General features: G+C 34.2%; 1 protein-coding gene across 1 annotated transcript; it reads left to right on the forward strand.

Annotated features, from left to right (window-relative positions):
* Window positions 1–961: 961 nt before the first annotated feature.
* On the forward strand, window positions 962–24,211 carry Rgs21 (regulator of G protein signaling 21). Its single transcript, XM_055624679.1, has 4 exons — window positions 962–972; window positions 5,113–5,189; window positions 8,794–8,960; window positions 24,008–24,211. The coding sequence occupies exons 1-4, from the start codon at window positions 962–964 to the stop codon at window positions 24,209–24,211; spliced, it is 459 nt and encodes a 152-aa protein (XP_055480654.1).
* Window positions 24,212–24,924: the final 713 nt, after the last annotated feature.

Genomic DNA, 24,924 nt, shown 5'->3' on the forward strand with positions numbered 1-24,924 from the left:
AACATTACTTAATGATGCTTGAACTAAGAAAATGAACTGAATTAATTGATGATTTCATTGCTTAATGATACCCTGATAGTTTAGGTCATCGTTTCTACTTCCATTAGTCTCAGTATTCTAGGGTCATTCAAATACTAGAAATATTTGAAGAGCAACCAAAGAAAGATGCTTCAACTCCCAGTTAAAAAAGGGCCTATTTTTACCATTGTGACTGTCAAAGCTTGATAAAACGTTAGGTTACCAAACATCATTTACTAAAACACCAGCACATGGACTGTATTTCAATAAGTATATTGGTATTATTATTTTAATTATCAGTGTTGGATTAAAATAGATGGGCATTAATTAAATAAAATTCATGCTTTATAATATTAGAGAAAATTATGTCATTATTCCATAGGCAGCTAAACAAATTGCAAGCAACTATATAATGCATTTGCTAGGAAATTTGTGTATGTCAGTAAAAATTTTAAACTTAAGTAGCTGTTTAGGTATGCTAAAAGGTAGAGCCTACCTCACAAAATCAAAGAATAAAGGAAAATGAATAATCTTTAGACATAATACAGGCCTAAAGGTAATTATTAAGCACGTTATAATACTATAATATTGAACTTCTTGAAAATACTAGTTGTGATAGCCATGAATGCCTATAAAACTTAGCAAGTAAACAAGCAGAATTATTATTCTAATGGAATACTTATCTTTTTTGCCTGACTCAGAGAAATGTCACATTTATTCAAAGAATTATTTGTTCTTTAGAAGCTAAAATGTTTTGACCAGAGAAAACTTAACAAAATCATAAGAACTGAGACTAGCATGACTTAAAAATGCCAACTTGTAACCCAGTGACAGGTATTTGCATACTAATTGTAATGTTCCTGCTGTCATGTTACCTTCAGCTTGAAGATCAGTCAGAAAGAAAAACTGCATCATCTGTGACAGGCAGACAGTGGGACGCAAAATGCCAGTGAAGTGAGTTGACGTTTAAAGCTCTTTTTATCTCAGACAATGTATGAATGAAACACTTGAGTCTTCAGTAGTCCGACTTGCTACTTTCATTGATGATAAAAATGTAATTGTTCATACTAATTTTTTGGGTCTTTATTGATGCTTTTTTTTTCTTTCTAAAATATGTCAACAATGTGTGTTTTGCTTTGCCTCTAAATTTTCTGTCGGCTAGATAAAGAACATTAAATAAATACAAAGTTGACCTCTGTTTTTATCATGTTTTTCTAAATAGTAAGTTAAAGATACAAAAGATGATCTCTGTAAAAAAAAAAATCCACTATCACAGCACTTATTAAGAAACTTTTACATGGATATTAAGTGCTGGGTAAGGAAGCAGCTGTCACTTCCTCAGGCACGTGAACTCCTTGCTTGAATTTTCCATTCTCCAGCACACTGCTAATTGAGTGTGAACACTAAGTTGTTGGATTCCACATTTTTTAATGCAGTACAACTGGTTCTAGCTGGCACAATTAGCAAGATAACTGGTAGCTTTCACGCAGTTCCCATCTGGTCCGGCTCTTCTCTGGACATATAATATGGGTACTGCCGGCCTTGATGGCACTTGCTTAATGAAGAAAATAGACAGGAAATCAGCCAAAACCCCATGAAATACTAAGTGCAATTTTGGCTCCAGATACACAGTGAATTTTCTGGCAAACCATACACACATGGAAAGTTACTGTGATTATAAAGTTCTCTCCTCTTTCTTACACACACACAAACACACTCACACACTCTCACACATACATAAAGGAAAGAGCCACATATACCTCCATTAAGGTTATAATTAAAACACAAATAAAATGAAAAGCAGAAAAATAATAATGAGGGAATGAAGTATTGACCATTTATTTTAGGTAACACATAAGCTAAACAATTAACGAAGCCTGTATAGCTTTAAATTACTTATTCTCTAATTTTCACTTGATGGGTGAAATTTATTGATGTTTCCATAGCTGAATTTTATAAAACACATGATTGTAATTCCTCTGCATGTCTAACCTAAGATATTTTCTACATTTATTTTATACTTCAAAAGCTTTAAGAATGAATCGCATAAACTTTGTGCTGAGGAATGAAATGCCACAACCTAACTCTATATAAGGCATCTAGGTGACTTGTGTGGCGTTCCACTACAGGGTAACTCCTGCATGTGTTCCATGTGTTGACGTGGGCCTTTAGGGAAGAAGTTTAAAGAGAACTAGGGTCTCAAGCAGGCTTGTGCTAAATGTCACCTCCACCCTCTAGTCTCTGTGATGGTGTACAAGTCACTAGCACTGATAATCCATTCCCTCGTTGGTATCAGGAGAATTCAGCACACCGTTATTGTCAAGTTAACTAGTGTGTGACATACAGAGGATATTATAAACATCAAAGCATGGTTGTTCATTTTCGTGTTCTTGTCCGTATTAGCTTTTACTTCATTCATCAATACCAAAACTTATACTTCCAAAGAAGAATAAAAATACATAGAAAACCCAAATTAAAAAAAAAATTAATAGTAAGAGAGGCTGTTTCTTAAAAGAGTTACACTGTACCTAATTTCTGAAAAGGAAGCCCTCCACTTCTTCAAGCTATGATAGTGTAATAAATATTAAAAACTGAATCTCATAGGGAAGAAGCAGGTCAGAAAAGTGAGCATTCCAGGCATCTTCGCAAGCCATGGGGGCTATCCCTTCTGAGAGCTAAAAAGCAGCTTCCCCGTTTAGAGAAGAGTCAACATTTCTTGACCTGAATTTATAGTGGAACACTCCAGCAACCCTAATTGTAGGGTGTCCAATATTCTATGTGCATGTCTACAGAATACAGCGCACTGAAATACATCTCTGTAATTCAAAATATTGTTCTTCCTTTTGTTTACAGTTCCAGACCAGATTCCAGACTTTTTTTTTTTTTCCTGGTTTTCCTGTTTTTACACAATGATGCAAACAATAGGAAAGGTCACTGACTGACACATCTGCATGCTCAGACCTTTTACATCCAAAAGGGTCTTCATGGGACATTTCCTTTGCTGTTAGTTCAACTCCTGGCTCAACCAAAAGGGTGCTTTTCCTACAGTCCTGCTGTTCTGTTGTTCTCTAGGCATGCTCTAACACTCTTGTCTCTCCTTTCTTTCCCCACTGCACTGTAGGGTGTTAAACCTGAAATATTTACCTACTAGACTTTAAAAAAGCTTTTTTCATTGTACTCACCTAGCATCCTGAAAGCCACATCTTCTATTTATCACTGGTTTTATTTATTCATTTATTTATTATTTATTTATTTTGTTTATTATTTATTTATTATTGTCTAGATTTTAATCATTAAATTCTTGGCCTAGCCACACTCTTCTGGGTGCTAGAAGATAACTACTTCTACCTGTTATTAAAGAATATACATCTGATTGGAGAAGTGGACTTTTAAACCAGAATGGACTTACTGTTTCTCTGTGTTTTACCTGACGGCCACTTCTCATTCAAAAGGATGTCCTCTCTGCCCTACGCATTAGCATATAGTCCACAGTTACTGCGTTTACTATTCTTAACATATTATATCAACCGCCACATTTCAGTTTGCAAAGACTGTTTCATGCAAATGACCTTTATAATAGTTTTAGAATTCTGACAAAACTTAGTATGAGAGCAATGCAATTTAACATAATCTTAGTAAACAAAAAAACAAACAAACAAGGTGTAAATGCACAAATCCACAAAAGCACGACAGTGTAAAATTAAATCTAGGACTAAGACTATCATTTAATTTACGAACAATGAAAACTAAACAATGCAAATCTTTCTATATGTCCATTTCAATGGTACACACTGTGACAAAAGTCTCCTAGACAGCGTGTACCCTCAAATGTTACTAACTTAAAGAAAACATGGAGGTCAAGGGTCCATCACTCAAAAAAGAAATTTGAAACCAAAAAAAAAAAAAAAAAGAAGAAGAAGAAGACACTAAGAAAAGAAAGCAAAATGAATTACTAGCAGCCTCTCCTCAATCTTCTTATTAGATAAAAATACAACTAGTATTAAAACAGCGGGAAACTCACTCAACCCTTTAAAAAACATATAAAAGCTGCAGTAAGTTACAAACAATAGACCATAAAAATAAAAGCATAGCAAGCACTTGACAAAACCCAATTTAGCATTATCAGTATGCAATGCAACAATATGATATGCAATGCAACATTTATAAGGACAGCTGAATGTGAGACTCTATTTTATTGTCAACTATTTTAATGTAAGATTTAGTTAGCTCACCCCTTTCCCTTTTGTACATCAGAACTACATAATCGAACTCTTTGGCCTGGAGTGGCTTCCTGTGGATAGGGGCTTGTTTCATCAGGATCTTGATCTGTTAAGAGGAATAATAGAAGGTATATTTGTGTCTCACAAAACTTATAGCTTTAAGCTAATTTCTGATTTTATATAATATTCCCCAAAGTATACCTTCTTCAGAAAACTTCAATCCATAATTTTTTTACTACTATGGAAAAAATATGTCACACTCACTGAACAGACTCCTACATTTAAATAAATCAGTCCAGAACTACTCTATCAGCCTAAAGAGAGATAAAATCTGATTCAGAGTAAGGTAAACACAGCAAAATCTAAAATCAAACATCTTCCATATCATTACATTGAAATTCTTAAAGGTTCTCTACACTTTCTAGACATTCATAATTATTAAATAGGTAATATGTATATGCTATGAAAAATCATGGATTAATTTTGATTGCTATCAGAATAAACTTTTAAATAGAACAAACCGACACATAATTGGTAATATAGTCCAAAAAATGTATAATAGCTTCATAGAACCACTATATCTTTCGCACCATTAATATAATTTCATTATCTACAAATATTAATACAATGTCAAAAATTAAGTTTCCATTGGTGTGTGGGTTTATTTCTGAATTGGCTAAATTAATAAATAATTTCCTAATGTACTGTATTTCACTTTATGTTGATATGACATTCCACACTATGTGAGTTTTTTTTGACATTTTGCTGTTTCATCAATGGCTCATTTTAATGTCGTAATTAAAAAAATACCTTCAGTTCAAGTATTACTATAAGTTATCAAAGAAAAAGATCACAATGCTATTGTCAAGGGTAGATGCTGTTTCTACAGGTCTCCAACTACGGAAACATTGGCATGGTCTGAAAACATGGACTCACTCTTAGCTAACCAAGGTAAGAGCCAAGCAATAGTGCATTTTAAAGATGATAATTAAATATAATTCATTAAACATTGAAAATGACAAATATTTCTTGAAGTATGATATTGATCTGCATAAAAATTCAAGGGCCAAAGTCAAAATAAATTTAGTTTAAGCATAAATTAAGTTTGTCAAAAGTTCCAATATGAATACAAGGGAAAATTAATTATAAATGATAATCAAGCAAGAACTTTCCATTTTCTTAGTCTACAGTTTGATGTATTTGATCACTGCCATTGGTACAAAAAGAAATATGCAGCTTTTCAAAAACAAAAATGTAAATTAACTACTTTCTCAATATCATGAGCTAAAATAGAAAGGTATAAGCAAATTTCAACTAAATAGTCATCATTTTGAGTGACTACAAAGCATTTGATTTTTTATTAATTAATGTGTGTTTATATATAAGAGCATGGTTCAACATAGCAATTGTGACCAATTATATATAAAAAGTTTTGATATTGACATAAAACTTTGTACACAAAAGAGTTACAAAGTTTTCCAAAATTTCTGCTTATTTTATGAACAATCTGCCTCACAGTACAGCAACATCATCCAGAGAAGAAAATGTGGGATTATAGAGATAAGATAGAATATATGTATAGTATTCATTGTATTCACCAAATGACATTTCTGTTTTAAATTAATTATCATAAAAGCTTAAAATAAATAAATAATGGCACATTCTGCAGTGATGTTTGTTCATACTTAAAATTAGATTGAATTAAGTGCATTAAAATACTTAGAATATTTTATCTTTATTGACTAAGTCTTAAAGCAGTGTGTGAAACAATCCACTTACCATCTTAAGTATAACTAAAGACATTCATTAAAAATGTTATGGATATGAAACAGTTTTTTTTCTAAGTTAGAATGGGAAGTGTCTTGTGTTCTTCAGTGTGCAACCAAGGGAACAAGTCAAGTTTGGAAAGTCTCTCTTAGAATCCCTCTACTACTTGTCATGTGCATGGCTCCTCCACTTCAAAAGAAATGATTCCTGTACAACAACCATACAGAACAGAGCTGAGGAGGGCCTCGAGATGGAGACCACTGCACTCATATGCACACTTTCTGGGCATTTATTTAATACTCCCATAAAAAGACCAAAGCCATAGCTTCATCTACATAAATAGCTAGATGATATGGCTTTATTATACACTAAAGTAGAGTGGTACACTTAATTTGTAACCTTTCAAATACGTAATTGACTAGCAAACTACTTAAACTAACGTTTTTTTTACTAACTTTGCCTCTATATAGACTTGGCTTTCCTGGTAGCTTTCAATTCCTAAAGTCTGCCTACTCCATCTAATGTCCTCTGTGACTTCTAAACAGACGATGCCATTCTATCAAGTCCTATATTGAGTGCCTTAAAGAATGGACTTGATTGCATGCAGTGTGTTAGTCCAGACTCATTTGGAATGTTTTAAAGTATGTCTAGAACAGTAGAGTCAATGAAATACTGAATACAGGGCAGAGCCTCCTGTCCCCAGGGCTAACTGTTTATTGTGAGCCTTAAGTTCAAATTAAGGGGCAGAAGGTATGTTTTGTTGACTGTAGGCCTTCCTAGAAACCAAGGAGCAGCAGAAAACAAGGTCATCTTTTTTTTTTTTTCTAATGTTCATCTTTCTAGGATACATTCACATAACCCTTGAGGAGAAAAACTTGATATGCCCTAATGACACACAAAATATTGTCAAACAAGAATAGAATTACTCCTTATTTATTAATGGGATACTTTATCTTGTACTTTTGGACTTCAAAACTGCATCATGGTTTAGATTACTTTCAGAATAAATTTTACCTTTTACTACAAAACTTAAAATCTAAACTTGTGGCAGATAAGTTTACTACACAGTTAATTTAATCTCCATTTGGTTAATAATTTTAAATCACTAATGACAACCATCCTAGCTAACATTTATTCTAAGAATTTTAATTAGTACATGAAAGATTTTACAATGAATTCTCATTTTTACATTGCTTCACGTGAGAAAAATGAAAAATGTCATGCCACTTTTTTTTTCAGTGTTTTAGACACTTGAGATTTTGTTCTAGGAAGCTCTGTTTTAATTTTCCTTCTAAATTTCACTTTTGTTTCCCATCTGGAAGCAATATATACAAATTTGACATTTCCCATTTCTTTCATATTTTCTTTTTTTTTTTTTTTGTAGTCAATCTTTCAATCCCCCAATTTTTCATAGACTCACTTCTTCCAGAATACTAGACAAGATGGGGTAACTCTCTTCACCTGCAGTAGGAAAACAGGTGTTCTGGCACCTGCAATGTGACCCTTGCAGCAGCTGGAGGAGAAAACCACCAGTATTTCAGAAGGCAAATATTTGAGTGACAAAGCCCTGAAGGACATGTTCCTTATGTGACATAGCCTCATGTACAAGCAAGCATGCAAACTGCAAAACTAAATACCACAACTTTAAGATATTCGAACAGTATAATCAAAACAGGAGATCTGAAAACAATCTTTCTAATATGGTACATAGCTCCAGCCATACTCTCAACTACACTTATCTCAAAACAATGAGCAAGAATCACCCTTTTTTAATTAGCTGAGTGTATTTAAAAAAAATAATTCTACAAGCATATTTTGATGAGGACTACAGAAAATAGAAGTCTGCACAACAATTCAGAAACCTAAATGTCTTCAAAGCAAGAAATTGTGCTGCGTGTTTGTTTGAATGAATGTTTGATTAGGGGTAATCATAAAGTTGAAAACAGGGTTGTTATTTTTCTATAAATCAATATCCAAGCCAAGTAAAAAGAAATGAGCCTACAGATAAGCGGGGCTCCTGTGTAGTCCCTTCTCCAAAGTTGCAAGAGGAATGCAGGCTCACAAGAAACCCTGAAAATGACAGGAAATATGAGGCATCTCACATTGAGTGCAGTGCCTAAAGCAACATTGGGAAAATGCCCCGTTTTTGGTTTTTTTTTTGGTTTTTTTGTTTGTTTGTTTGTTTGTTTTTTTGTTCATTTGTTTGTTTTTTTTTTCAGAATTAAGATTGTCCAAAAAAGAGAGAATAAACACTCAACCCCCATATATCTTGCCAGTTACTCCCTTAAAGACACTTTTCCAATATACTTACTACAAACCAATTAAGGTCAGCATTGCTCTTCTCCTTTGAGCCCAATCCAACTTAGCATATTCCCTCAGCTTCAAATTATGTCTCAAAGGCTTACAGCAAAGAAATATATTCTTACCTTGGTTAAGATAACATAATTTATTTGAGCTAAGCAGCAAATTAGCACAAGGGTCCCTTTTTTTTTCTAGTACTCGTCAATACATTCTCTGAATCATTAGATCTAAAAATAGAAAATATAGGGGTTTATGATAAATGAAGTTAATTTCAAAATATAAATAAAAAATATTTAGACCCATGATTACTCACAAAAACTAAGTCTTCTAGTTTGGAACTAATACATAACTATTACATGTGGCTGCAAGATAAATATTTGCCAGTGCTCATTTGATGCAAAGGATTTATTTGGGGAATGTTACTATCTTACAGATGATGTGATCTTACTCTTATAGATGATGCAAAGCTTTCTTAAATATTTTGTAGCTGGTTTGGACGCTTTCCGAACATTTCTAAAATCAGAATTTAGTGAAGAAAATGTTGAGTTCTGGCTTGCCTGTGAAGATTTCAAGAAAACAGAAAGTAGAGAAAAGATTGCTACCAAAGCTAAGATGATTTACTCTGAATTCATTGTAGCCGATGCACCAAAAGAGGTGAGTGAAGTCTCTGAGAGCAGTGAAGCTGCATCGCACACCTACTGTTTACAGTGAGAGACAGAGGGAACTCTATCTAAAGAGAGAGCTAATCATTTCTTTTTATAGCTAGAAACTGTCAGTAGACCCAAATACACGATATATTCAACACTAGCGTGTTTTTAAAATAATTAGAGCTGAAAGAAAACCATCTAGCCAGGGGAATGCAACCAGTTTCAATTTTTACTGTCTTAGAAGTCTACCTTATAGAGGGTAATGTCCTGCGTTCCAAACAGGGGCATGAAGTTTTTACTCAAAAATGAGGCAGAGGGATTTAGGAAGTAAGCCCCTCATGTGCAACTTAAAAAATCTTCAAAATACAAAGTATCTCAATGGGAAATACAGAATTACTCTGATAATATCTCTTGACACCGTTTATTTTTAATATCTATTGTGCACACGTGTGCTTACTCACAGGCATGCATGTGTATGTATAGATTCACTCAGCTGTGTGTGTGTGGAGGCCAGGCATTGGTTTCCAGGTCTGTTACCATCTATGTACCTTAATTCTCAAATTTTCTTTTGGTTCTGAGATTATAATATAATTACATATTTTCCCTCCTCTTGCATCATTCCAAGAGCTCACATAAACCTCTCGCTGCTCTCCTTCAAATTCTTGTCTTCATTTTTTTTATACATACCAAAATAAACAGGGAGAAAGAAGTCCACAAGGCCTCACCACTAGATGAAGAACTCGAGGTAAGCAGAGAGGATATTGTCTTCCCCGCGGAAGAACACACCGAGTGACTGCCCGTCTTAATTTTGAGACAGGGTTTCTCACTGAAACTGACGCTTCCTGTCTTGGCTAGAATGGATGCCCAACTAACCCTCAGATCCACCTGCCTCCACCCTTTCAGCTTTAGGGTCACACACATGCCCAGAGTTACATGGAAGCTGGAAACCCAAACTCAGATACAAGTACTTATACAAGAATCTTTTCCATTGAGCTCTTTAATCATATTTCTGGTATGGAAAGTTTTATTAGTGTTTGGCTTGCTCATCAGTACGTTAACACAAAGACTGGCTATCCACATAGTCTATTATTAATTTTAACTATTATTAATTAATTAAACATTTTACATGTTAAAGTTTATGAAGATGCCTTGAAAAATATGTGACATGAAGCAAAAAGCTTTAAGACGTAAGTAATGGGCAAATGGGAAACTGCATTAAACTAGTAATAGCAAAAAATTCACTCCTAGCACCAGTGATCTTTGCTACAGAGGCAAGATAATGATACAAGCATCCCTAACAGCTGCTGTATTTTCTGACCCATCATCAGGATTTTTGCTGAGAGAAAAGGGGTGGTTTTATAAGTACTGAATAAGTTAAATAGAATGCAAATACATTAATAAAATCTAGGACACAAAGTTATAGGAAGTTCAACTTTTAGATGGACATTAATTACTGCAGTTACTAGTTTGGTATAACACGAACAGACACCAGAACCACTGAAGTGAAGCTCACAATTCACAGGGGGTAGAAGAGAACTTCAACTCCTGTGGAGATACTTCAACAGTCATTTCCAAGTCATCACCTAAAAATCAATAAATAATTCTGGAAAGTTGGAAATGTAGTATGTATGATTTCTCAAGTTGATTAATGTGCCATTTCCTGAAAGGTTTTGAGAGCAACCCTAAAAAAAAAAAAAAAAAAAAACGTATTTTATTGCAATCCTCATTTGAAAGGCAGTGTTTTTTCTTCCTTACAAATCTAATTAGCAATGGCTACTTTAAGATAACATTAGTAAACATCATGAAAAAAAAAACTAATAAAAAATAGTCTTAAAACCACAGCTGAGAGACTGAAGAGGTAGCTCGGCAGTTAGGTACAAGCAGTGCTATTACAGAGGACCCGGGTTCAAGTCCCAGCACCCACAAGACAGGTCACGATATGTTGGTATCCAAGGGGTCCAGGCACACGTGAGATGCATACCCACACATACAGGGAAAAACATCCAGAGATATAAAATAAAATAAAAAATGAAAATGTACAACAATGTAGCTGAACTCAAAGTCATAATTAACAATTTTGACAAAACAATTCTGTTTATTTTCTTAACCTTTCCTTATAAAATAAACATCCTCAGTTATAGTTTAGGTAAGTAATGCACTTGCTTTTTTAGTATATAAAACTTCTATAGTTTTTAATATTTTTACCCATCTAATTAATTTTAACTAAAGAAAATATAAATAAATTCATGGTGCCTTTTTTAAGACAAGAATGTTTTCTTTTTTAATTAATTTATTATTTTTTATTAATTACAATTTATTCATTTTGTATCCCAGGTGTAGTCTCCTCTCTCATCCCCACCAATCCCCCAGAGGCCTTCTGTGGTAGACTCCTGTCCTGTTCCCTGTTTTCTCCCTCTTCCGATGTCCATCCCGTCTTCCTTTGCTTAATCCTTTAGGTGTACAGGTTTTAGTATGTTTATCCTATATTATATGTCTAATATCTACTTATAAGTGAATATATACCATGTATGTCATTCTACCTTTGAGATAACTCACTCGGGATGATTTTTTCTAGTTCCCACCATTTGTCTGCAAAATTCATGATTTCCTTGTTTTTAGTTGCTGAGTAATATTAGATTGTGTAAATGTACCACAATTTCTGTATCCATTCCTTTGTTGAGGGACATCTGGGTTGTTTCCAAATTCTAGCTATTACGAGTAAAGTTGCTACAAACATGGTTGAACAAATGTCCTTGTTGTGTACTTGAGCATCTTTTGGATATATGCCTAGGAGTGATATAGCTGGATCTTGAGGTAGCACTATTCCTAATTTTCTGAGAAAGCACCACATTGATTTATTGTATAAGTTTGCACTCCCACCAGCAATGAGGGAGGGTTCCCCTTTCTCCACATCCTCTCCAGCATGTATTGTCATTTGAGTTTTTGATATTAGCCATTCTGATGGGTGTAAGATGAAATCTCAGGGTCATTTAGCAAAGGACACTGTCATCAGAACAAAACAACAGCCTACAGACTGGGAAAGGATTTTCACCAACCCTTTATCTGACAGAAGGTTAATATCCAGCATATATAATGAATTCAAGAAGTTAAGCAACAAATGGAGTAATCCAGTTTTTAAAAATGACAAGTACCAGGCATGGAGATAACCTAGAACCCCTGCACAGATGTAGCCCATGGCAGTTCAGTGTCCAAGTGGGTTACATAATAATGGGAAGAGGGACTGCCTCTGACATAATCTGATTGGCCTGCTCTTTGATCACCTCCCCCTGAGAGGGGAGCAGCCTTATCAGGCAACAGAAGATGACAATGCAGCCACTCCTGATGTGATCTGATAGACTAAGATCAGAAGGAAGGAGAGGAGGACCTCCCCTATCAGTGGACTTGGGGAGGGGCATGCGTGAAGAAGGGGGAGGGAAGGTGGGACTGGGAGGAGAGGAGGGAGGGGCTTATGGGGGGATACAAAGTGAATGAAGTGTAATTAATAAAATAAAATTTAATTTAAAAAAATGGGGTACGGAGCTAAACAGAGAATTCTCAATAGAGGAATACTGAATGGCAAAGAAATGCTCTACGTTCTTAGTCATGAGGGAAATGCAAATCATAGTTCCTTTCCAAATAATAGTTATATTGTTTCAAAATTACTCCAAAGTATATAATTAAACACGATAAAATGCACATTACTATCATTGTGTGTGTACATATATAACCACTCTCTTTCCTCAATGCAAATGCCTCAATATTTATTGTCTTTCAATTACATAGTAACAATAACGCATCTACTAGTAGGTTTATTTATTAAACAGAATTTTACATAATAAGTTCATGAAGATAGGAGGAGAGATTGACTTCTCATAATACTCCACAAATAACTGAGAACATTTAATAATAAAACACACTCAAAGTTAATTACTGCCGTATTAGAGAATAGAGATTATAACCACATAGAAAGGTATAAAATAAAATAAAATTCCAGAGTGATTCACCAATTAAAGATACAGGTCATGAAAAATAAGTCTAATTTTATAAAAAGAGCAAATGAAGCTAGAATATTTCAGAGTGAAGACATACTGTTAGCACTGCGGTAAAAAGCATTGAGTTATTTTCAGAAACTGCATGTATTTTGATTTTGCTAATGTCTGCAGGAGGATGGGGAACAGCCTGAGATATTTGTCTCCATTGTTGGAGATAAAGAGGTAATAGAAAGATTTCAGACTCACCTGGTAGGCAAACTGGATGAGACTACGTGATACATTTTATAAGTATGGTAGAAGATACAGTGATTTTCATAAAGAGAAAATTAGTCAGACAACTTCATGGGAGACTATTCTCCTTTATTCTATTCAGCTGAAGCTGTGTAACTGACTCTAATAAAGAATTAGATTATGAACAGTTTCCTTGGTAGAAAGTCGTAAGCTGAAGAACAGTGGCAGTCCTGTTGTCTAGGTGTCTGCTAAGTCTTGCCTTTGAATGCTCATGTCTTTATTTCTTCAGCTGTAAAATTGCTACTGACTTAATCAATTTTAATTGATTGCATCTAGACTGTACTAAACTTAATTACTGACCCTTGTCTGTAATCTGACATCGTATGGTCGTCAAGATACTGTCCTCACAGGCAAAGAATTCACACAAATACCTGCCTTTCAAGTTTCTATGACAGATTTAATCATCTCAACTGCATTTTGTGCCCTCTCTTTTATAGTATCATCTTCCTTCTGGTTGCCCCTTTAACCATGAGATACTATAACACAGCACAAAATCTAATGATTAGATATATCTCAATTTGGAGCCAAATGCGGTGCCTCTTTTTTTGTTGTGCAGCCTTTTAACCCCTGGGATTCACTTTCCTCATCTAAAACAGGAAAATGACATATGTAAATAAAGCAGATGAAAATGGTGATTAAATGAGACATTATTGTTAGAAATTATACCATTTGAGAAAGGTTTTAAGATATTTTAATCTGTACACATGTACATAAGTGAGGAGTTAAAGTTTAAAGTATTAAAAACAGTCACTTGCAGATTTCTGTGAAGATGGAAGAACAGATTTTTAAGGGTTTGACAAGGTAAATATTAACATACATTGTAAAATATGCTAACAAATCACCATCCCCCATTCAAAGGAGAAACTCATTGAAGGAATCCCAGCTTGATGGGCTAAAGAGAAAGTGTTTCATGAAGAAAAACGTATGACCCAACTATCTTGAGTAAGACATTCTGAATATTTTAGACATTTTTCTTTTACATTTCACTAATGTAGATAAGAAGTGCTTGAGAGCTATGAAGAAAACTTAATTCTCAATATTGTACCTATTCATATTTCAGTATGGACCATTAATGTCATACGTTTAAATATTTTTAAAGTCAAAATATTAATTTGTTTTCAGAAACTGTCTTAGAAAAACAATTAAATTTATCTTCATTTTTCATCAATGGTCTTAATATGTCATTAGGAAGGAAATTATTTGGAGGAGAGTTGACTCAGCAGGAAGACACATTTGTTGCTCTTGGAGAGGATCTGAGTTTGGTTCCCAGCACCCATCTGTGTTACTCTAGATCACAACATCCTTTGTTACTATAGTTCCAGGTACTCTGACTCTTCTTCTGACATCCACAGACACCAAGCTTGATGTAGTTCACACACAGAGATGGAAACAAGATACTTATACACATAAAATACAACATAGAAATATTTTTAAAAAAATAACAGCAATATCAAGTCCACTGTTATACCCACCATTACTAGTAACCAAAAGGTCACCCTCGTTCTGTGAGATTAGAAAGCTGTGCAGAGAAACGACAATATAATGTCTATAATTTATATATTTTCAGAGGTACAGCCTTCTACCTGAGGGATTAATGAGCATTCATAAGGCATGAATGCTTTCATTTGAACTAACTGAAAGAATAAAAAAATAAAAACATCCAAGCTCAGTTTGATTTTATCACCAACCAAGGCAACAGTTTCTTTCTTTATTTAATTATTATATTTTCTTTTATTTTTTTAAATTTTTGAGTCAACTTCATATATGGCTACTGTATTTACATAATTTCTACCTCCTTTCTTCTCTTTTGCTCCCCTCTTGCCTCAATGCTCTCTCTTAAATTCATAAGCTGTCTTTAGTCATTATTTTTACATATATACACATTCTACTAAGAATCTTTAGTGTTGCTCATATGCACATATATTTAAGGCTGACCCCATGAGCTCAGATTATCTCACAGGGTCACATCCCCCAAGAAAACTAATTATATTTTTTTTTTTTGGAAAAAAAAGAATTTATCTCTCTTTTTTTTTTTCTTATCAGTTACATTTTATTAACTCTGTATCCCAGCCGTGTCCCTATCCCTCATTCCCTCCCAGTCCCTCCCTCCCTCCCTCATCTCCACCGTGCCCCTTGCCAAGTCCACTGATAGGGGGGACCTCCTCCCCATTCATCTGATCCTGTTTTATCAGGTATCCTCAGGACTGGCTGCAAAGCTCTCCTCTGTGGCCTAACAGGACTGCTCCTCCCTTGGGGGGTGGGGAGGCCAAAGAGCCAGCCATTGAGTTCCTATTAGAAATAGAAAACTAATTATTTTTTAACAACCACTAACTGCCTGTCTTTCCTCATCGAAGGGCGGTTCCTTGTGAAATTTCCCCCATCCATGTTGGCATGTCAGCCAGTGTTGTCTTTGGATGCAGCTTCCCTGCCGTGCTGAGAAGGCACCATCATGCAGCAGCTGTCCTACACTCTGACTCTTACAATCTTTATTCCCCATCTCCACTGTTCCCTGAGCTTAGGATGCACCAGTAAGGAGTAAGAACTCCACAGTTACTTAATCTCCTCGTTTTTACCATTTGTGGGTCTCATTACTACAAAAATAAGTTCCTTTAATGAAGAGTAAGAACTACATTTACCTGAAAAGAATGAAAAGAATGAGGCATTTAATATAAATTTTCTCCAGTTATTAATTTAAAAAGTGGCTTAAAATACAAAATTAAGTATAAAACATATGAAAGTTCATTATATCTGGACAGACATCATGAGTTCAACACAGGGCATTAAATTTTTCTTTATTTTAAATAAAGTTAGTTTGAAACTGAAGTCGGTGAATAAATAAGCATATCACTTGTTGGTAAAGAGGAGCCTATGAAAACAGGTGTGCAGATGTATTTCCCTCTGTTACTGTAATAATACTTTGTATTTTCCATTCTTTATTAATATTGAAATATCATTTACTGTCAATTATCCAGTGTGTTGAAGTCATTTTGATAATTATTTTTATTTAGCAATTATGATAACAGTACAGTCCCAACTATAGTTATCTCCAAATATATTAGGTCTTTGTTCATTTCTTAGTTGCCTTCCATTTTATTTATTCACTGAGAGTTGTGTGTGTGTTGTATGCTACACACTATTTCAACATTTAAGAAAAGAGACATTATTGATTCTTCAGTTAATGAGCTACCCATTTTGAGGGAGAAGACTTGGGATTTAAGGAATTACAGATTTCACAAGCATTATGATGGAAAAATATAAAGTAAGAGGAAACTATTTGATGGGAAACTCTGACTCTAGAAGATCAGAATATATGTATTAGAAATAGTAATTAGTAAACCTGGACCATGATTTGAGAAGAGGTGTAAATAAGTAGAACAAGAAGGTAAGAAGAAGGGAGAGAAGAGTGAGATAATCTAGAGTCAAGGAAAGGACTATCCAATCATAAAGAAAGTTACCTACGTGGTGACAGCAGCTAGGGGGTAGTGTGGCAGGGTTCAAAAATGCCGCTGCACCTTCCAAATCATCTTGAGTTCTGTACTATCACTTAATCTATATTCACTTTAAGGCATCTCTTAAAGAACAAGAGTGTCAGAAGCATTAGATGATGACAGATAGATGAAGGGTAGAGAGAGAAACAGAGAATGATAACTAAAGAAGCTGAAATAGCTGTGGAGGGCTTTTATGTGGACTGCCTTGTTCCATCAGCACGTTCATTCATTGCCTCAGAGAAATGTTACTAGCATCCACAAACAGCAGGAAAAAAAAAAATGACCCATGGTTAAAAAAAAAAAATGGGCCTCCCAGCTACCAGGATCAGCGTGGTTTCAAATTCCTTGTCTAGATCTACTACTTGTTTTTAAGTTTTTATGACATAGCCTGAGAGCCTTGATATTTCTTCTAAAGGCAGAAGAAAACATAAATAGTCACACACACACACACACAAAAATGTATTTTCTTTTGTATGAAATATCTCATTTTTCTTCTCATATTTTCTCTAATGTGTATGACATCTGAGGCTATACAGTCCAGGTTTAAATATGGCGTTAGGAGGCAAAGGCTGCCAGGAATTTGTCTTTCAATTGTACATTTGTTTAAAGAGACAATTTATGCATTTCAAACTAAACACACAAACCTCACATTCTTTAATCTTCCCTGTATTCCTGTACCTTTTAACCTGGGACAACCAGGCTAATGCTGGTGACAGGAAGCCGTCAGTCTGACTCCCTCCCAGCTGCACTAACAACATCAAGCCCCAGCATGTATATTTAGAAATCTGTGCGCATCAGGATTTTACGTGTGTCAGCGCCTTTTCCCACAGAAGCAGAAGAGGCATCTGGTTCTTATTCAATTCCATCTTTGCTTTGACTATGTGTCTAATTAATCAAGGTGCTTTTTAATTCTATTCCCTTCCTTTCTCTAGCCCAATTTAATGTGTTAGCAATGCCTCCTAACTTATGTCATCTATTTCTGTCAGGAAAGCCTCTGATAACAAGTGAGTACAGTCTTGAGCAGGCACAGATTCCTTGTAGATGCTGCAAAAGGCTATGTTTTCTCTAATCGCAGCCCTTGAGAATATATTTCAGGATTTCATTTGCCTTTAATGATGCCAAAAATGAATTAATACAAGAATGCTAGTGGTAATTAAATAGAATTAAGAAACGAAAAACATGATTACAGATGGCTTTGATTTAAGTACTAATTTGTAAGCACAGTTGTGAATGAGGTCCAAGATGCTACATGGTCATGTTTTGTAAGGTGTTTTACTTCTGCATGCCTACACCCTGTGCTTAATGACAGTCTCCTACTACACCATACATTCTAAATGAGGAAAGGCCACATAACTTTAATGTGAGAGCAAAACGGATTCATTCAAATTCCATTTAAAAAACATATTTTAAAATATATAAAGCACAGTTTAGAGTCAAAAGAGGAAGTCAACAGGTACACTGAAAATATATTCTTCATGTGAAAATAATTTGTGGAAACTTAAAAGAATTTTAAAATTCGGGTGTAGGAAAATAAAAACAGAATTTGGTTTACACTTATTTTCAGCTAACCAAAGCCTGAAAATGGTTATGATTACATCTCAACTCTCCTTTTGTAAGAACAAGAATCTTGTGTCCTGCTTTCTTAGATTGGCAATATAAAAGTCTGAGTCATTTAAGAAAACCTTTTGAAATATAAGCAAATAAGATACTGTTTCTCAAAGTACTTGAAATGAAAGAGTATCTATACAAACAAAAATGAATGTTTATTTATGTTATTAATATAAACTATTATACATTTACTTTGATATAAACAAACAATATGTATATTGTTAATAACATAATAATTTAATATACATATGAAAATGAAAAGAGAGTGCTGGTTTCCATTTAAAATCTATCTACTGATATCTTTAAAATCTCAAATAATGGCATTTCTAGCTGTGACTGGATCCTTCTAAACTATTTCTTCATTCCTCTCTTTTTCTCACAGCGCATTTTCTAATCAGCATCTTCTATCATTCTTTAGAATATTCCTCAAACCCAGCCATTTTTAAAATTTTTATTAATTTCAATTTATTCACTTTGTATCCCAGCTGTAGCCCTTTCCTTCATTCCCTCCAACCCATACTCCCTCCCTCATCTCCTCCCATGCCCCTTCCCCAAGTCCACTGATAGAGGAGGTCCTCCTCCCCTTCCCTCTGAAATAGCCTATCAGGTCTCATGAGGACTGGCTGCACTGTGTTCCCGTGTGGCCTAGTACGGCTGCTCCCCGCTCTTAAGACATGCTCTAAGGTCATAATGACTGAGTAATAAGTCCTTTTTGCCAAATCTACTATATGTGTTTGGAAAATACACACTCTGTCCCTGGAGCATGGCACCCTAATCCACCACCTGCTGCTCACAAATCTGATTAGGTTTGTAGATCATCTTCCTCGTTTTCAGACCATGCTCTTCAGTCCACTCCGAATCAGTGATTATTTAAGTCCGCGTTCACAGTATTACCTTACTAAAATTCTCTTAATTGTTCTCATGACACATAAAAGAGTGATTTAGTGTTACAGGGTCCATCATCTACTTAATTCACCCAGCTCTTTCCTTTCCCTGCCTGAAGCCCAACAGGGTTCTTTCAGTGAGTCCTCCCACAGGCATGCTCCAGATTTAACAATTCTCACTCACAATAACACTTCAAAGGCCAGTTTCAAATCTCTCCATCTTGAAGGAGACACATTTCTAGAAAACAAAGTTTTTCTTTTGGATTATTTCTCAAAGTCTGTTCTTCTAATTGATTTTTCATCATGATTTTCTTGGTATCCTCAGATTCTAGCACAGATCTATACAACTGTTCATTAAATACCCTAAATGACTTAAACTCTGGAAATAGTGAATATAGAATGGATAGCTTTTAAATATATGATAAATTTTCCTAAACAATGAGGAAAATAACTAATCATTTTACAGTTGTACATAACACTTAACATAAAAGGTTCACATTAACAATTAGAACACCACTATTAATATTTCACTTGTAATTGTTTCCATATTTAAAATCATCTTTATAAATTCTTGCATATTATTTAAAAATTGAATCCATTAGTAAACATTTTCATCATTGGAAAAGACAGAGTTGCAAAGGAAAATAAAACTAGAAAGAAATGAGAGCACAGAATTCTGGAAATGAGTAACCAATCTGGTGATTTTTTTTTTTTTTTTTTTGAGATCTGTAAAAAAAAAAAAAAAAAAAGAATAATTAGAAAAAAATGGAAAAGATGGTTAATACAAGACTGGTTAATTCCATCCTCTGAATTGTTGAATTCTTTTGTCATAACAAATCTCCTTTCTCAGATAATCAAAATTAAACACTTAACTAAAGCTTTTTATACCCAAATCTGTTTAAGTATGAACCTAATTCCATAAGACTTCTATATCAGGGGCTGGAGAGATGGCTCAGTGGTTAAGGGCATTGTTTGCTCTTCAAACGGCCATGAGTTCAATTCCCAGCAACCACATGATGGCTCACAACCATCTATAATGTGAACCTATTCTCTCTTCTGGCAGGTGTAAATGAAGATAGGACACTCATATACATAAAACAAATAAATTTAAAAAGACTTCTACATCAAAATTACACATAATAATAAGAAAATAACAGAAACATTTTTTGTGACATAGGAAGGTTTCTTGGGGAATACTTGCTACAAATTCAAAAATACAGGGAAAAATGCCATATGGGATACAACACACAAGTCAGGAAAGGTTTAGGTGGGAAAACAGGTGTGTGTGGGATGCACCGTGGGAACAGAGACGATAACCACGTGTCTGAAGGTCCCACCAGGGACAATCAAGATACTGAAAACACAGAGGGTGGGACTCAGACGTCAGAACGGGATGTTTGACATACATAACACAGAAATTTAATGAAATTCCAGGTAAATATTCATATAGCAAAGAGTACTTGGGTGAAACTGATACGGTTGAGAGGAAAAGATTTTATAAGAAATACCACAGAGGAAGGAGAGATTAAGTAGTTAAAGCTAAACAGTAGACAAGAGACTGAAAATGAAAATAATTACTGTGAGGCTCCAGAATCAAAGGCACAATTTACACAGAAACACATATACATGATCAGAGAAGAAAATATTGTCAGGGATGATTCCTGTGTGTCAAGACTGAACAAGTTGAAGAAAAATAATGATGTTTATATAAACATGTGGGTGTGATATTTTTGTCACTGATGTTAAACTGAATTGCCAAGACACATCTTCATAAAACTACTGATTATCTCCTGGGAACAAAGATCAGCTTCATCTTTGAGGAATCAGTAGCTGAGGGTGGCAATTCCTTGGAAGAAAAGCAAGAAAGTCAGCAGTGGATACATTTTGATACTAATATTAATGTATTTAAATGTAATTCTTTTTAAATTTTAGATTATTTTGAATAAATATAAAATAATCTCTTCAATAAATACAATACAATACAATACAATAAATACAGTATGTATTTATTGGGTCCTTAGCCTTGTGAGGAATGAAAAAAACAAAAATATCTGACAGATTTTTCTGTGACAGAAAACTTTTGTAAGGTTGTGATTTTTTTTTTTGATCTATTCAAAATCTCAGAAGGAAAAAAAAATGTTACTTGAATCTAGCCTTAAGCACAAAAATTTTCATTAAAGCCTTACATGAAATAAGTGATTTAGTTAAGTGGGAAAATGAGAAAGATGTGTTCACAAGAAGCTAAACATAAAAGTCTATGCTGAGAATTTTCTAATTTTGTAAGAACACAAAGTATAAGTAGAAGCAGAGGAGTTTCATCTCAATAGTAAAGCTGTTGGCTGCACAGTGGACATAGAACAAAAGACAAGGGTAACACAAAGAACATGAATGTCTAAGTAAGACATGGCTATGGTCATGACGATCGTGATGATGATGATGAAAGTGATGATACTGGTGATGTAATAACAGTACACATGACTATACAATAGGCACCAATTAATTCTACTGTCAGTCCAACCTCTTCTAGAGAATGTCTAAACATAATAGGTTAAGCTGTTCCACGTATCATTAGGGGAAGATACATCACTAATGATGCTGTTCAAGAATTTTTACATATCTAAGTGAAGAAACGAATGACAGCTTATATTTACTTTTCCATATAACTTAAGACATATATCATCATCACAATATCATATTATACATTGTATTATATATTATATAACAGGTTAACATGGATATTCACAAAAGAAGACATGTTCCTGATAGTAGTCACTGGTCATTCATTCTACTACAAACAAGTTTAAATTTCTTATCACAGCACATATGGCATACTAGACCCGGCTGGTCCCTCACTTCAAATCTCACTCACGCTTCTCAGAACTTCGTTTCTTTTCTTGCATATTACACACCAGCCATCCAGTCAAGTTGCTCTTTAGAACTTAAAATCTTTGCTGTGCCCAGGTTCTGCTCTGTTTATCTGTTAGAAATCTTTCTCCAAATTCTTAAGTATCTGACTTTTTATTGTTCAGTTTTAACTATGACAGATTTTATTTCATCGGATGTCATTCCTCAGAATAAAGACATTATATGGCGCATAGTAAATACCCCAATCCTTTGGGGGAATCAGTGTATCACCTGTCAGACACATCATCTGATTCAGTCTAACTAATCAGTGTATCTCCCTTCAGTGACATCATCTCACTCAGGCCATTAATAGACTAAAGTAAAAAAACAGAAGCTCAGCCTTCTCCAGGTCCATCTCCCAAGGTCACCAAGACATCAGTGGTAGAGGATAGATTTGAATGGGCATGTCTCCTCTTTTATGAAGGGAAAACTGATTCCAGGTTTGGGGAGGTTTAAGGAAGTTTCCACATTTTATCTGGAACTTTGAGGAAGGGCCAAAGAATAATCAAAACTATAGAATTATAGATGTATCTGGGATCAGTGAATATCTCAAATCCTCACTAAAGGAAACTATATGAGACCTAATCATGCACTTTTGATTATTCCTTTCTAATAATTATTTTTATTATTTTCTCTCTAAAATAGTATTCAATAAAATATTCTATAATATTTATTCATTAACAAATAAAACACTTTACGATAAGAGCCATTGCTATTCACTTTTATGCCTTAGAAATTGAAACTACAGACTTGATTTTCATATACACACTGCAAGTTTAGGAGCTGAATTGGATTTAATTGCAGCTCAGTCTACCTATCATTTAGTTTCACTTCAATACTGCATAAGTGATGTTTATGAGTTTTCTTTTACCAAAACCCCAAATTGTAGCACTTTATCAACTCTCACATTATCTCCTGAGATGTTCTCATTTTATTCCATAAATATCTATTGATCTCTTATTATGTGGTAAATATTCAGTTAAGTACTAAAAATGATGATACATGAGATACAGTACCTGCCTTTGGGGAGCTTATAATATTAGGATTCAAATATATTTTAGACATCATAAATAATGTTAGTTTAATTCAGTTGCCTTGAATAAAATTTTTGCTGCTCAAATATCCTGGAATATGGATAGAGATGAGAAAGTATCTGCTTAAGAAGTTGGATTGCATTTTAGCAGTTTGGGGGTGAATAGTTTATTCCAATGTATTTAGGGCCTACTGGGAACATGTTTTGTTTTCTTGCTGTGTTCTTGTTGCTGTTGTTATTATTGTTGTTGTTCTCTCTGTGTGTTTCTCTGTCTCTGTCTTTGTCTCTGTCTCTCTCTGTATAATTAAACATAAATGCATTTTGATCTACAGAAGGTAGGATGGCAGTGAGGAAAAGGTATGGTCTGTTTTACTTGTCAAATAGAAAGCGATGGAATAGAAAGGCAATGCCTTGGGAACCAACAATGATTGCTAAGTATAGGAAGAATGGTAAAAACCAATCAAGAGTATTATAGTTAATCTTATGTGTTATACACATTTAGAATTAAGATCAATGTATTAGAAAAAAAAAGCTGGTATGAAAAAAATGTACTTCAAATTGTAATGTGTTTTGCATTTTCATTTTGCCTTTTTAAAAAGCATTTTTGACTTTTTAAAAAGTCAGCTTTAGATGTTTCTGTCAATGCCAATGTTTATGTCAATGTCTCAAACTAGTATACATTTTAAAACCAAGAATATGTTCATCATCTCAAAAAATAAATGCATGACCTTGCTGCTATTTTCCATCAAAAAACTTTCTGGTTGAAAAAAAATCAGCAATAAGTATGCCTAGCATCCTGATAAACCATGAATGCTTTGCATAATCTCATGTAATTGCAACTTTGTTTTCTTCAGATTAACATCGACTTCAGTACCAGAGACCTCATCTCAAAGAATATTGCTGAACCAACTCCAAAATGCTTTGATGAGGCTCAGAAATTAATTTATAGTCTCATGGCCAAGGATTCATTCCCTCGTTTTCTAAAGTCAGAGATTTATAAGAAACTGGTAAATAGCCAACAGGTTGGAAACCATAAAAGATGGCTGCCTTTCCTGTGAAGAAGGTAAATAAAAATATTATACCGAAAGGCTACAATATTTAAAATATATAAACAATATAAAATATTTTAAAGTTTAGAAAATATTTTTATTTTATCAAAATTCATATATATATGGATATATAAAATGCAGTCATTTTATTAGGTACTTTCAAATCTATCAGAAGAATAGAGTTGATGGAGATAAACTTTTCAACCACAAGTGAATATTTTTATACATTATAATTTCAAGAAAAATATATGTATCATGCTGTCACAGAGTTGAAGACTGCTTAGCATCATATACAACATTTTAAATACCATTTGCATTATTCAAAAATCTCGCTTCTGTAAAAAAGAAAATTCTAAACTTAAAACATAATTTTTCATTTGCTGCATTCAGTGATTCCTTGTGAACTATAACTGATAATGTGATGATTATCTGAACTACTGTGGCTTTAAAGCTAAAAGGAAAAACTAATGCATTTGTGCACATTTATACATAAGCCTAACACTGCCAGAGACCAAATTTTTCAAACTCTATTACTTGACTCGATAACAGCCTGATATATGTGTATATGAAAAGGGTCTTGTGAGTGGTAGATTTTATATTCTCCTACCAAGAGGAACAGAGGAGAAGGAGGCACAATCAACAGCAGATGATGAACAAGGTAGCAGTGACTGTGCCTAAAGTAGAAAGTTATTGCAACATCATCATCCATTGTGAGTTAAGAG

Source organism: Psammomys obesus, unplaced genomic scaffold (assembly GCF_907164565.1).
Source record: "Psammomys obesus unplaced genomic scaffold, mPsaObe1.curated_primary_1811, whole genome shotgun sequence".
Classification (NCBI taxonomy): domain Eukaryota; kingdom Metazoa; phylum Chordata; class Mammalia; order Rodentia; family Muridae; genus Psammomys; species Psammomys obesus.